The 14,504-nt window shown below is 40.0% G+C and overlaps 1 protein-coding gene across 1 annotated transcript in view; it reads right to left on the bottom strand.

The window, feature by feature from the left end:
- Stxbp3 (syntaxin binding protein 3) overlaps positions 1-14,504 on the bottom strand; it is a 48,508-nt gene that overhangs the window by 19,562 nt on the left and 14,442 nt on the right. Inside the window, exons 4-8 of the mRNA XM_021157487.3 lie at positions 13,721-13,797; positions 10,068-10,146; positions 9,341-9,441; positions 3,683-3,837; positions 125-215 (exon numbers count right to left, since the gene is read on the bottom strand). Coding sequence (XP_021013146.1) covers positions 125-215; positions 3,683-3,837; positions 9,341-9,441; positions 10,068-10,146; positions 13,721-13,797 — 503 coding nt within the window. The remainder of the gene's footprint in view (positions 1-124; positions 216-3,682; positions 3,838-9,340; positions 9,442-10,067; positions 10,147-13,720; positions 13,798-14,504) is intronic.

Raw genomic sequence — 14,504 nt, 5'->3', positions numbered from 1 at the left:
TCAGAACTTCAGACCCACCTTAGTGGTCCCCAAATCAATTCTAGAAAATGAATGAACAGGTTGCTGTTGACTTATAAAAGAAACCCAAACTTTATGTAGTCATTATTTGCCGTTTAGAAATTACCTTTATTAGGCCTTTTTCATCAGTTTTGTAGTAGTCTTCAAGCTTTTTCTCAACCAGCTGTGCAAGCTTACTGGCATTATCTAGAGGTTTACTAAAAATGGAACAAATGGTTTAACAATTATCTGTCAGGACACACTTTACAATACTATCCAGTTAAATTCTAAAATAAGACTTAGCAACTTTAGGTTTAGAAAATAAAAATTATAAACATGGAAAACTTCAGTTATCAAACGTCACGTGATTGCTGCTGCCTCCGCACGAGCTTCAGACATTTTAGCACAAGGGAATAAAATAGTACAAAGTGCCATCCCCATATCCCTCCTTCCGTGGATACATTCAGTCCCCTGAAGGTGACCGAAGGACACTAAAACCATTCTCAATTCCATACATTATCAACAACATGGAAACCAGTATGCTTGACCCATCTCTCCATGTCCACTGCACATGAAGGTATGAATCCTGGGCCAAAGGGTATACGCATTTTCAACTTTTCTAAACACAATTTGCTTTCCATGTGAAGAAGTGACAGTGACAGCCCCACTGGCAGCGTGTTATTCCCTCCCATACTCTACTTGACTCAGTCTTACAATATGGTCATGCTCTGTCTTATAAAATGGAGGCCCAGGTGGAGAGCTGCTCAGTGCTTTAAAGGGCTCACTGCTCTTGCTGGGAACCTGGCTTTTGTTTCTAGAGTCCACATCAGACAGCTAACAACTGCCTGTAACTCCAGTCCTCTTCTGGCCTCTGGGGTAACTGCACACCTGTGGTGCATATGAATTCATACAGGCACAGACACAAACTTGAATAAAAGTAAACAAACACTTAACAGTAAAAAAATAAGATGGCAGCATCATACTTCAAATGGTAACTTTATGATCAGTGGTATTAGTATATTTTATAAAGCAACAAGAAAAATGCTGGAAAATGATTTTCGATTAGAACACTAACACGAGAAAAAGAGGAATGGGGGGGGGTCCCCATCTGAGGCTTCTTATTTTTTTAAAGATTTATTTATTTTGTGCACTGTCATAGTCTTCAAATACACCAGAAAAGGGCATCAGATCCCATTACAGATGGTTGTGAGCCACCATGTGGTTACTGGGAATTGAATTCAGGACCTCTGGAAGAGCAGTCAGTGCTCTTAACCTCTGAGTCATCTCTCCAGCCCCAAGGCTTTTTAAAATATTTAAGAATCTTTTGGTTTTATATTTTTAAAATATATGTTCACTAGCCAGGTGGTGGTGGTGCACGCCTTTAATTCCAGCATCTGAGAGGCCCAGGCAGGCAGATATCTGTAGTTTGAGGCCAGCCTGGTCTACACAGTGAGTTCTAGGACAGCCAGGGCTACACAGAGAATCCCTGTCTCAAAAAAACAAAAATAAAATAAAATAATAAAATAAAATAAAGGTACACTTACAAAGAGTGATTTATATATTTTTTTTGCAGAAAAATGTTTTTAAAAAGAAATAAAATTATTTTATTTATTTACCTTAAAAGTTAATACAGCATATTCTCAAAGAACAGGTAGAATTTGTGTATTGGTGTGTGTGTGTGTGTGTGTGAGAGAGAGAGAGAGAATTTGTGTGTTGGGGTGTGTGTGTGTGTGAGAGAGAGAGAGAGAGCTCATTAGTGTGCTTGTGGAAGCCAGGGGTTAACACTGGGCCTTTCTTCTGTTGTTCTTTATTTTATTTTATTTTATATTTTGAGACAGGGTCTCTCACTGAAATGTGGTGCTCACCCATTCAGCTCGACTGGCTGGCCACTCCCCGAGTGCAGGTGTCACAGGCTAAAGCCAGGTTTATGTGACCTCTGCTGATCTGAACTCTTATCCTCACGCTCGCCCAGCAAGTATTTTATCAATGGAGCCATCTCTCAGCACCAGAATTTTAAAATGTCACTTAAATTTAATAACCATAATAATTGGTATCAATAAAATATTAATAGTTTGAAGAATCAATAATAGAATACTTAAATTCATCAAAAATTTCAGTTTTTTAGTGATTCAAAATATGTCTACAGGTAAACTATTAGACTGTAAAAATGGTTTAGGCTTGCTCTCTTCCCTTAGCATAACCCACCATCAACAGTAGAAGCTTAAAGGACACTAAACTCCATCAAGAGGCAAACCATTTAACCCAGCTCCACTAAGTACTGATTGTAATTAGCATATTAGTTACAAGTTTTCTAATTCCCAAGGTAAAAAGTCGTCCTGGTATATCTGAGTTAAAGAGATTTATTATGTTGCTTTAATAATTAACAATAGATTTTACTCCTTTTTCATTTATTTATTTATTTATTTATTTATTTATTTATTTATTTATTTATTTATCTGTGGACACGAGCATGGAGTAGTGCCAAGTATAGAGGCCAGAGGATAGCTTATGACAACTGATTTTCTTTTTCTACCACATAGGTCCTGTAGCTTAAAATCAAGAGTATCCATCCAGCCCGTGGCAGTAAGCCCCTTCATCTGCTGCGCCATCTTGCTAGTCCCCAACAGCAGATTTTAAAATGTGTACATTAAGAGTGATGAAGTTTAGCCGGGCGTGGTGGCGCACTCCTTTAATCCCAGCACTTGGGAGGCAGAGGCAGGCGGATTTCTGAGTTTGAGGCCAGCCTGGTCTACAGAGTGAGTTCCAGGACAGCCAGGGCTATACAGAGAAACCCTGTCACGAAAAACCAAAAAAAAAAAAAAAAAAAAAAAGAGTGATGAAGTTTATAGTAGTACATAAATTTGTAGTTAAATGTTTCACCAATCAACTGGACAAATGCCGATATTCGGAAAAAGAACCTGCTGAAGGAAAAGTCAAAGACACACTCACTCCATGTAGCAGTAGAGTGCAGTTACTATCTTTCTTAGTCATTTACAGGCAAACTCCGTTCATTCTAACAACCCCATGAGAAAACTATTATCATCATTCCTATTTTAAAATTATAAATTCTGAGACTTATAACTCTAAGACTAGATTAAACACAGCCAGTTGCAGAGCTAGGATTAAATCCAAGTGACTGACAAAAACTATTGCACACGGTCCAATGATCCCAACTACACCAGCTCAACATTAGGCAATGCATGACAAAGGAGAGTGAGCAGCAGGTGGTTCTGGGGAGGGAGGAGGGGGGATGGAAGGAGGAGGAGAGAGGATGGAGGAGGGAGGAGGGAAGAGGGAGGAGGGAAGCGGCTGGAAGAGCAGGGGCCTCTGGGAAACTGCAGATGCTGTTTGTCACAGGAGGAGCAAACGCTGTTCACATGGAATAAACTAACAAACCTTCATAAAATGAATGCACTTTACTATAAGTTGATTTTTATAAAGAAACAGGTAAATAAAGGCATGTGGTATAAGAAAACTTTCTATAAATAAATGGAACCAAATTTAAGTTCTAAAATTCAGTAGCAGAGGCTATTAGCTACTGTATGATCTGGAGCCTACACCTTAAACCTCCTTTATGCAGGGCATGGCCACTATACAAGGAAAATCTATGTTGCAAAGAAACAAGCAGAGTCTCAGTGTGTGTGTCGGCCTCAGCATGAATGAGCAGGATGCACAGAAGCCTTACCTCTTGTACCTCACTCCAGGGTTTTCATCCAGAGTGGCACACACTGTCACAATCTGCTCAGCCATTGCCTCCATGACCACTTCTTTCCTGCTGGCATTACTAGGGTCTGGACTGTAACAGTAATAGAATGCGTCCGGTACATCAAGAGTATAAACCTAAGTTAGGCCAAAAAAGTTATACTGTCAATCTAGAGACTCGATTCTGAAAATATATTTTTAAAAACGCAGCTGCTGTTTGAGACACTACAGGACAAATGTTGCAGGTTGCCTCCTGAAGCCATTGTCTTTCTCTTCCTCAGATCTCCCGTGTCTCCCTTCATCTCTCCTCTGCCTCACCTGTCTCCCTTCATCTCTCCTCTGCCTCACCTGCCTCCCTTCATCTCTCCTCTGCCTCTCCTGTCTCCCTTCATCTTCTTCTCACCCTCCTCCCTTGTTTAGTCTGCCTCGCTCCTTCATGTTTTCTTTCAACTACAGATGGAGCTGACTGCTTTTTACCGCCTGTGCAGCAGAGGAAAGACTGAAGCAGGGAGGGGTCAGACTACAACTATCTAACGCTTGGCAGAAAGATGAAGAATCCTAACCCAGTGCAGACAATGCAGGCTTCCCAAGGTCCATACATATATGTTGAAGTCACACCCTAAAATTTCTTCCCCAAATCACAAGTCATCATAAAAGACATAAGACAACATAAATACAATGAAATCTCACAGATATAGTCACTTACTCAACTAACAAATGCACTTTCTTATGTGCAAAGAACTGGGCTAGCAGTCTAGTAGTACTGTGTTATCTGAGAGATAGACAGGCGAAGTTTAGAGTTCCTTGATAGTTCCTCAGTCAACTAAGTTTGGAGTTTTCAAACACAGTGAGAGTAAGCCGGGCGGATTTCTGGGTTTGAGGCCAGCCTGGTCTATAGAGTGAGTTCCAGGACAGCCAGGGCTACACAGAGAAACCCTGTCTCAAAGGAAAAAACTAGTAGGAGTAATCCCTTCTCAATTTAGCTAAGGCATTGGGTATAGGAATGGATAAGTAACAAACACTGGCTATGTAACAAGAGGTAAATATGCTTCCCTGCTTTTCCTTTCACTCAGAGTCATTTACTCCCAGAATATAACCAATAGCTGCAGCCCAAACATAGACTCATGTTCAGCTGTGCCAGCCCAGGGTCTCTGCTCTCAAAGGCTCAACTGCTGTGTTAATTACCAGATGACAAGCACTCTGTACATGGACTGTCACCTTGTAGTTACTACCCCAGTGCAACAGGAAATGTTATTTGTTCAGAAATGTTATTATCCTATACCTAAAAGAGCTCTCGGTATGGCAGCGGTTCTCAACCTGGAGGTCACAACCCCTTTGAGGGTCAAATGACCCTTTCACAGGGGTCACCTAAGACCATCAGATATTTACAATTCATAACAGTAGCAAAATTATAGTTATGAAGTGGCAGAGAGCAGCATTATGTGGCTGGAGATCTCCACAACATGAGAAATTGTATTAAAGGATCAGAGCATTAGGAAGGTTGAGAACTCCTGCCCTAAGGGAACTTATTCCCACCCACTGATACCTTGACGATGGAATCATGGTGGAAGAGATGGAGCATGCAAGAAGCCCTAAGAACCACTATGTGTCCATGTGTGCACATGTGCTCAGGAGTGTGCAGGACAGATGGTAAGAACTCAGTGGTGGAACGCTTGTTTGACTTATTCAAGGCTCTGAGTTTGAGTCCCAACATTTACCAAAGACAAACAAACAAATCCCCAAAACAAAAATGACTGAGCAAAAGAGCAACAAGAAACAACTGTGTGGTTCCAACATATTTTCTTCTCCTGGTTACACATCCATTAGGTCCCAGAATATAGAGGATATAAAATGAAACCGCAGCCAATCACAATGACTTCTCCTACGTGTTTTACCCCAGCTCCTCTGTAACGATTATCCTGTGGGACCAGGAACCCCTGTGGTATACAGGCTCAGTCAGCTTAGGAAAGCCTTGCCTGTTACACAGCTCTCCTTGTGACCCACATTCCACTGCTCCGACATCGTTCTGCTTCTCTGCCTTCAGATTATTCTTATCTCCTAGAATGTGCCTCTTAATTGCTACCATGTCAAAGTGTATTCATTTTTCAAATGCTTTCCCAGCCTCCTAGTAAACACTCGTTTGTGGCTGACTGTGACATATATTCTCAGCAAATAAACTCTGCTTACTTTATACAGTAATGACTCCAGCTCACGGAGAGTATAGCTCTACATGATGCTATATGACACTTTATACAGTAATGACTCCAGCTCACGGAGAGTATAGCTCTACATGATGCTATATGACACTTTATACAGTAATGACTCCAGCTCACGGAGAGTATAGCTCTACATGATGCTATATGACACTTTATACAGTAATGACTCCAGCTCACGGAGAGTATAGCTCTACATGATGCTATATGACACTTTATACAGTAATGACTCCAGCTCACGGAGAGTATAGCTCTACATGATGCTATATGACACTTTATACAGTAATGACTCCAGCTCACGGAGAGTATAGCTCTACATGATGCTATATGACACTTTATACAGTAATGACTCCAGCTCACGGAGAGTATAGCTCTACATGATGCTATATGACACTTTATACAGTAATGACTCCAGCTCACGGAGAGTATAGCTCTACATGATGCTATATGACACTTTATACAGTAATGACTCCAGCTCACGGAGAGTATAGCTCTACATGATGCTATATGACACTTTATACAGTAATGACTCCAGCTCACGGAGAGTATAGCTCTACATGATGCTATATGACACTTTATACAGTAATGACTCCAGCTCACGGAGAGTATAGCTCTACATGATGCTATATGACACTTTATACAGTAATGACTCCAGCTCACGGAGAGTATAGCTCTACATGATTCTATATGACACTTTGGGTTTCCCAGGTGCCTAGTGTAGTGTGACTAAATTTTAGCTGATACAGTATAAATGAAGATCCTTACTTCATTCTGTCTGTCTATTTATTCTATATCTTCCGCTGTCCTGCTATCTCATCTAGGAATTCTATAGTCATCTAGCTCACAGAGTGACTGCCTAAAAGAACAGGCTCCGACAATTCTGTACTTCTACTGTGTAAGGCTTATCAAGCCCATTAATGGACTTTCATAGGACAAGAAATACATTTTCACACTTTAGGCAACTGAAAGTTTAGATTTTCCTGTTGTACTCAGTGAACCTAATTCTAATTTACACAACTTTTGGCTATGGCTGTATCTTTTTCATAGTTCTGAAATGAGAAGACTGCCTTGATCTAGCAGATAGTCTCTAGTCACTATAGACTCTTCCTCTGCAGACCAGGCTGGCTTTACACTTCTGATGGCCTTGGCCTCCCCAGTGCTGGTACTTCAGGCATGTTCCATCATGCCTTGCTCTGAAAAGATGTTAGGATTACAGTTCAGATACGCCTCTGTTCCTAGCTTAAAGCACTTAGTAATCTTTCACATGATTTCTTGTTCTCACCAACATTATTCTGTATCAATTAAACTTATTAGGCAAAACCAGGTATGGTATTAGACATTACTTACACAGTACTTAGTAAGTAGAATCAGACACTATCTCAAAATAATTTTTAAAAGCAAATTCTCATAAGATGTAGATCAAATACCCAAGATATAAGATACAATTTGATAAACGCATGAAACTCAAGAAGAATGAAAACCAAAGTGTGGACACTGTGCACCTTCTTAGAATTGGGAACAAAACACCCAGGGAAGGAGTTACAGAGACAAAGTTCGTAGCTGTGATGAAAGGATGGACCATTTAGAGACTGCTGTATCCAGGGATCCGTCCCACAATCAGCTTCTAAACGCTGACACCATTGCATACACTAGCAAGATTTTGCTGAAAGGACCCAAATATAGCTGTCTCTTGTGAGACGATGCCGGGGCCTAGCAAACACAGGAGTGGATGTTCACAGTCAGCTATTGGATGGATCACAGGGCTCCCAATGGAGAAGCTAGAGAAAGTACCCAAGGAGCTAAAGGGATCTGCAACCCTATTGTTGGAACAACATGATGTACTAACCAGAACCCCGGAGCTCTTGTCTCTAGCTGCATATGTATCGAAAGATGGCCTAGTCGGCCATCAATGGAAAGAGAGGCCCATTGGACTTGCAAACTTTATATGCCCCAATATAGGGGAATGCCAGGGCCAAAAGAATGGGAATGGGTGGGTAGGGAAGTGGGGGGCGCTATGGGGGACTTTTGGGATAGTATTGGAAATGTAATTGAGGAAAATATGTAATAAAAATATATAAAAAAAAAAAAAGATGTAGATCAAGGAAGTGAATTAGAAGAAAAAAAAACTTAGAAAAAAAATACATGGAGAGGACCTTAAATAATCCTATTTCACAGAGTGGCAGTGAAACTTTCCCAAGGGACTTCTTCACATATTTTTTGCCAAAAGCCATCAACTCAAGTCATGTTGCTAAGAAATTCCTTTCCTGCAAACACAGCAACTATAGGATTTTAATGAGTTTTGGGACTAAAACTGTATTTGTTTGTTGATGAAGTAATGTTCTAGAAATGTTCATAGAATTTACTGCACAATTGCTTATATCACACATGATTTTAGGAGGCCTATTTCCACCTACACTAAACTTAAATATTTATTGTGCTGAAGGATGAATTTTAAGAAAATTTCAACAGATTGTTAAAATTTTATGATTTGGATTATAGTCTCTGTCACAGACAATAAAGCTTAAAAGAAGAACCCTTTCTCTAAGATCTTCCTATCCCCAAATACTGACCTGGTAGTTTGTAAATATCTCTAAATACTTCTCTATAAAATCTTATAGAGGAATAAGAGAGATCAAAGAATAACAAACCGATCTATTCACTGGCTGTTTCACTTCGGTAAGTTATTTAACCTCTTCAATTTCCAACCTTTAAAATGGGTACAGAAGCCAGGCACGGTGCTGTACACCTTTAGTCCCAACACTCAGAAGGCAGAGGTAAGTGACTCTCTATGAGTTCCAGGCCATCTTGGTCTACATAGTAAGTTCCAGGGTAGCCAGGGCTACATAGTGAGACCTTGTCTTAGAACAGAACAGAACAGAACAAAATAAAACAAAACAAACAAAACAGAAGAACAGAAGAAGCCACAGCACTACTGAAAAGATGCAATGACTAAATTTATGTAAAGCAACCAAGAAAACGATCTAACAGAGTCAATACTCTACTGGCGGTTACTACGACCATCATTAAATTACTATTAAGTGTGCCAAAGGCAAAACAAATGAACACCATTTATCCCACAGTTATGTTATATGATGTCAAGTATTTATTTTAAAGTTTGTCTAACTATCATAAAGGATTAGAAAAGCTAAAAGTCTCTGAACTTCATCATCTAATGGTGATGGAAGTTAACAGACACAACACAGGCTTTGGTGCTAAATGGAAATGTAAGTCCCTCCTGTCATTATTAATGTTCTATTCCGATTTTTGTCCATGTTTCTCCATTTATCATGAGAATGTTTGCTTGTAGAAGACTAACCACAAAATTTACCAAATATAACACCCTTAGACCATACTCTAGTAACAAGCTCATAAAACTAGTTCTGAAAATTCATTATGAACAAAAATTTTAAAGTAAAAATTACCAGTACCTGAGATTCATGTGGAATGAAGGAAATGTTTATTTCCTTACATCTTCTTATTGACTTGGAGCAAGATGCTTTAATCTTGTTAAAGAGACTGTCAGGACAAACTGAGGGAGGAAAAAGCATAAGCCCATCTAAGTGTCACTCATTTTAAACAGTCATCCCAACATGCAAGAACACTTTGTGTACAACAGCTGACTGGGCTCTGTAAAGCAGGCTACCCTGTGGGTGGAGATGCCCATGACAAGACATGAGCAGGTGAGGAAAAAGGTGGGCATCTTTTGTTGTTGTTTTTCTGGGACAGGGTTTCTCTGTGTAGCTCTGGCTGTCCTGGAACTCACTCTGTAGCACAGGCTGGCCTCAAACTCAGAAATCCACCTGTCACTGTCCCTTGAGTTCCAGGTTTAAAGGCATGCGCCACCACACCAGGTTTCATACTTATTAAAATATAATTACACAACACAACATAGAACATAGACGTCTGAAGTCTTTGTTCCTCACTTTTGCTATGAAAATGTGGACCATAGGAAAAATATGATGGATTTTCTCCCATAAACTATGCGAAATGAAAAGGCTATTTTCTTTGTACTTTCCCATAGGTTTCTTTCTCATAACATAATAATCCTCAGGTGGGATTCTGATTAAGACTGCAAAGTATTCAAACACATAAACTAAAAGGCAGACACTCTACAGTTAGCAGGCTGTCAGACAAGAACCTCAGAAAGGCACTTACAGTCAGTGAAGTATATATATGCTGCTTTGTATTTTTTCTCAGATTTACTTCCAAAATCTCGTAAGAAACAATCTACAGACTTAAAAAAAGTGAGATGTTAACATACATTTTATTAAATACTGATTTAAATATGCTGGCTTCAAAGTAACCAAGATTATTTTGTTTCAATAAAATAAGCCTTTACTAAGTTTAACTTATAACCTGAATTTTAAATAACCAGGTCTCCAGCCAGTGATAGCTATTAAGGCAACATGACAAGGTAACAAGCGGGAAGGTAATATGAATACCCAGATGCTATTATTGGCAATGAGGAGGTCTAGGACAAAGACAATAGATGACAAGATTATTGAAGGAACTGAGAAGCCAACGTACTGGCAGTATTATATGGAAATAAAATTACCAATATCATTGAAGAAATGTTAAAAAGAGTGTTAGTAAGCAAGGAGCTAAAACTGCTAAGACATTACAATGAGAGGCTTAGAGTCTGGTAGCAGCTGTCTCAAGGAAGAATATAGGATAATACAGTTAGTGGTGTGTGCCTTAATGTGCTAAGTTTACAAAGAAAGATAATGAGGGGCTGCAGAGACTGCTTAGTGGTTAAGAGCGGACCTGGGTTCAGCTCCTAGCATACACATGGCTACCCACAACTATCCTTAGCCCTAATGCCAGGGACTCTGATGACCTCTTCTGGTTGTGGAGACACCATGAACATGTGTGGTATTCATGCATACATGCAAGCAAAACACACATGCACAGAAAACAAAAATAAATTATTTTTCTAAGACTTGTTTCATCTACATTCCCATCTCTATAGATCATCAAGAGCTATGAAAATCACAAATTCTGTAAAGAAACTATCATTTTGAAGCATTAGATATTATACACTTATACACACACACACTCATTCATTTGATGGGAAAATGAAGACAGCCTTCACTCACTCAACTCTCCAGAGAACGCCTCCTCCCCTCTCTGTCCGAGCGAGCACTCGCACCCTGAGCTCTAGGAAGCATTTCAGGAGCTGCGTGAGTCTCTCCATGCTCTCCTATTTTTTTGTTCAGGGTGGCGAACTCTTCAAGCAGCTCTTTCCCTAACTGGATGTTTTCTTCCTTTCACCAGACTGCCTCTCCCTGGCAGCCTGACCTTAAGAGTGTGGCTGGATGCTTTATCAATCATGTGGGACTTAGATTTAACTTTGGGAAGATCCTAAATACAGCCACTTCTACAAGAGTAGGAAGGCAAAAAAATTTCTCTTCCCAAGGGCAAACCACAAAGCAAAGTACACACAGCACGAAGGCCCTTCTGACACCAGCTGACCTCCCTCAGCTGCCTATGCGTCTCACTGGGAGCCCTGGAGCTGCTCTAGGGAAGCCAATCTCACAATATGGTTCTTCACAGTGCTCCCAACGAGCAGGGCCTCACCTGCTCACAGAAGCTCCGAGGGCCAGCAGGCAACTAATTCAAGGTACGAGAAAACCCGAGGTTGGATGTAGGCAGACAAAGGGTCCCAGTCAGGAACTGCTTTCTCTAACCTTCCGCGACTTAGTGAGTACGGAGCTGTGCATCCTTTAGTCACAGAGCATTAGGAAGGAATTCCCGAGCCACGAGATCCACGTTAGCCTTATTGTTAATGGCCACATGGTCTTTTACACCACTTTTTATCAATTCTCAGCACTTAATTGATTTATTCCTATCGTCTTAATTTAACCACTTATTCCTTACTCCAAACAACATTTTGAAAAGCTTCTTGAAAATGGCAAATCCATTTTCGTATACTGATAGTCCCATTATCAGTATAGGAGAATATGGCAAATTTTGCTTCATTAACCATGGATAGCTAAAGTAACTGAGAGAGTTAGAGAAAGAATGTGTATGAGTACGCAAACACACACACACACACACACATGCAAACACACACACAATCCTTTTAACAATTTGCAAGATGAAAAGTAGTTTGGTTTGGTTTGGTTTAGTTTTCTTTTCCTTCTTTTCTAGGACAGTCTTACTATATAGGCCTGGCTTGCCTAGAGCTTGCTACATAGACCAGGTAGGCCCCAGACTCGCAGAGATCCATCTCCTCCTGCCTCCCAGGAGCTGCAATTGAAGGCTTGCCTGACTCACATGCTCAGCTTTTAGGCTGCAATTTTTTTTCCCAGTCATGAATTTTTTTCTTGACTGATAAACTATGAAATATCATTAAAAAAATTCTGTTCCTAGGAGTCTATATGCAGATATATTTTTATGCATTGTTTTCTGTTTGCTTGCTTCCTCAATATCTAATAGAGTTAACAGTGGGAGTCAAAAACAGCGTCAAGAATGCATTCTCAGAGCTCAGGCCTGTAATCCTAGTATTTTGGAGGCTTAACCAGGAGGAGTTGGTGAGTTCAAGCCCAGCCTGGACTATAAACAGTCATTTCCAGGCTGGTTTAGGACATATAATGAAAACCTGTCTCAAAAAACAAACAAGAAGATATATTACACAGGAAAAAATGAATTCAATACTATATTTGAAATTTAGCTCAAGAAGCAAGCCATACTGTCAAGAAAAAAACTGAAAAAAAATCTTTAACATAAAAAAAGCATATATATATATACACACACACACATACACACATGTAAATCTATATATACACATGTATACTATAGAAAAATCACTAAAATAAATAAAATACTTATTAAGCCTGGAGAAGGCGGCTCAGAGGTCAAGAGTGCTTACAGTTTATCCAGAGGACCCAGCACCACAATGAGGATGAGAGACCCTTACTAAGGCCTGTGGCTCTAGTTCCAGAGGATATGTTGTCCTCATCTGGCTTTCATGGGCACCAAGCACATATACAATGCACATAGGTACATGTAGGCAGAAGACTAATACACATAAAATATAAATAAATACCCCCTTTAAAAAAGTTTTTTTAAGCCGGGCGTGGTGGCGCACGCCTTTAATCCCAGCACTCGGGAGGCAGAGGCAGGCGGATTTCTGAGTTCGAGGCCAGCCTGGTCTACAGAGTGAGTTCCAGGACAGCCAAGGCTATACAGAGAAACCCTGTCTCAAAAAACCAAAAGTTTTTTAAAACATCTTTTTAAAAGACTTATTTATCTACATTTCTGTCTCTTCCAAAATTAAGGGCCAACAGGAGCTTTGTGAATCTCAAATGCTGCAAAGAAACCATCATTTTTATATCATTAAATTCTGCTTTCACATGCTAAAAGAAAAGAAATCTTTCCTTATATACTCTTACTGGGAGCAGTACAAATAAAATAGTAGAACACAGGAAAACTTTTATTAATAAGCAGCTAATAGAAAGCCTTCTAATAAGGCAGACTTAATTCTCTGTGTAAGAAACGGGTTCTTGTTTGTTTTATAACAAGGGCGGAGGGGCTGTAGAGATGGTCAGCAGTTACAACCGTGCTGCTCATGCACAGGACCTGTTCAGTTCCCAGGCACCCACATGGCAGCTCACGCTCGCCTCTAACTCCAGTGGCAGGGGATCCAATACCCTCTTCTGAGAGCCTCCGTGGGCACCTGCACACGCATGTGCACATACGGAAAAAAAAAGAGCAGGAAAATTACAAGAGTTCCATGAGTCTTGCACATGAGAAGCACGCACTCTACCACAGCTTAAAAACTCACACTCAAGCCTGGGAATACTCACTTTTGGTGTTGGAGAGATAAAATAAAGAGCTTTCATTTGTCTGACAGGTTCACGATTCCTATAAATATTCTCTATAACTGAGAACAACAACAAAAAGTCATTTCATGGAACCAAAGTTTAAAATATTTTTAAATAAACTTCATCGTATATTCCATTTATAATAATAATAAAAAGCACATTTATATACATTGGGCTTATTTTTTTTCTCATTTGCTAAATTAATAAGTCCTAAAAAATGTATCTCCTGAGACTTTATGTAGAATTATGAGAAAAAAAGACAATGGAGTCATTACATAGGTAGCCCTGCCAGAATACAGCATAAGCAATCGAAATGTGAGGAAGAAACAAAGAACTATGTTAAAAAGTACAAACGTTCTTGGGTCAGCAGGTAAAGGAACCTACTACTAAGCCTGATGCCCTAAACCTGCTGCTCAGGACCCCCACAGTAGACGAACTAACTCAAGCAAATACAAACACAGGGACACACAGGGACACACACACACACACACACAGCAAGTCTAGGTGACTACATGAGACATCAAGAACATCGCAGAGTCGTGTGCTCTTTAAAATGCTTCTCAACATCTTATCTGTTGTCAAGTAAGCTTGAAAAATGATTCCTCATGGCTTAATTAGTGATTCTTGGGGCCAGTGAAATGACTCAGCCAGTAAAGACTAGCCACACCTGGTGACCTAAGTTCAGTCCACAGCAGACAGACAGGTCTGACTTCTGAAGGTCGTTCTGTGACTTTCACATGTGCAGTGCACGAGTTCTCTCTCTAAT

The sequence above is a fragment of the Mus caroli genome, unplaced genomic scaffold (genome assembly GCF_978045245.1).
Source record: "Mus caroli unplaced genomic scaffold, Mus_caroli_1 scaffold_3, whole genome shotgun sequence".
In the NCBI taxonomy this organism is placed as follows: Eukaryota; Metazoa; Chordata; class Mammalia; order Rodentia; family Muridae; genus Mus; species Mus caroli.
The sequence above is the reverse complement of the archived record's forward strand: the minus strand, read 5'-3'. Positions and strand labels throughout refer to the sequence as shown.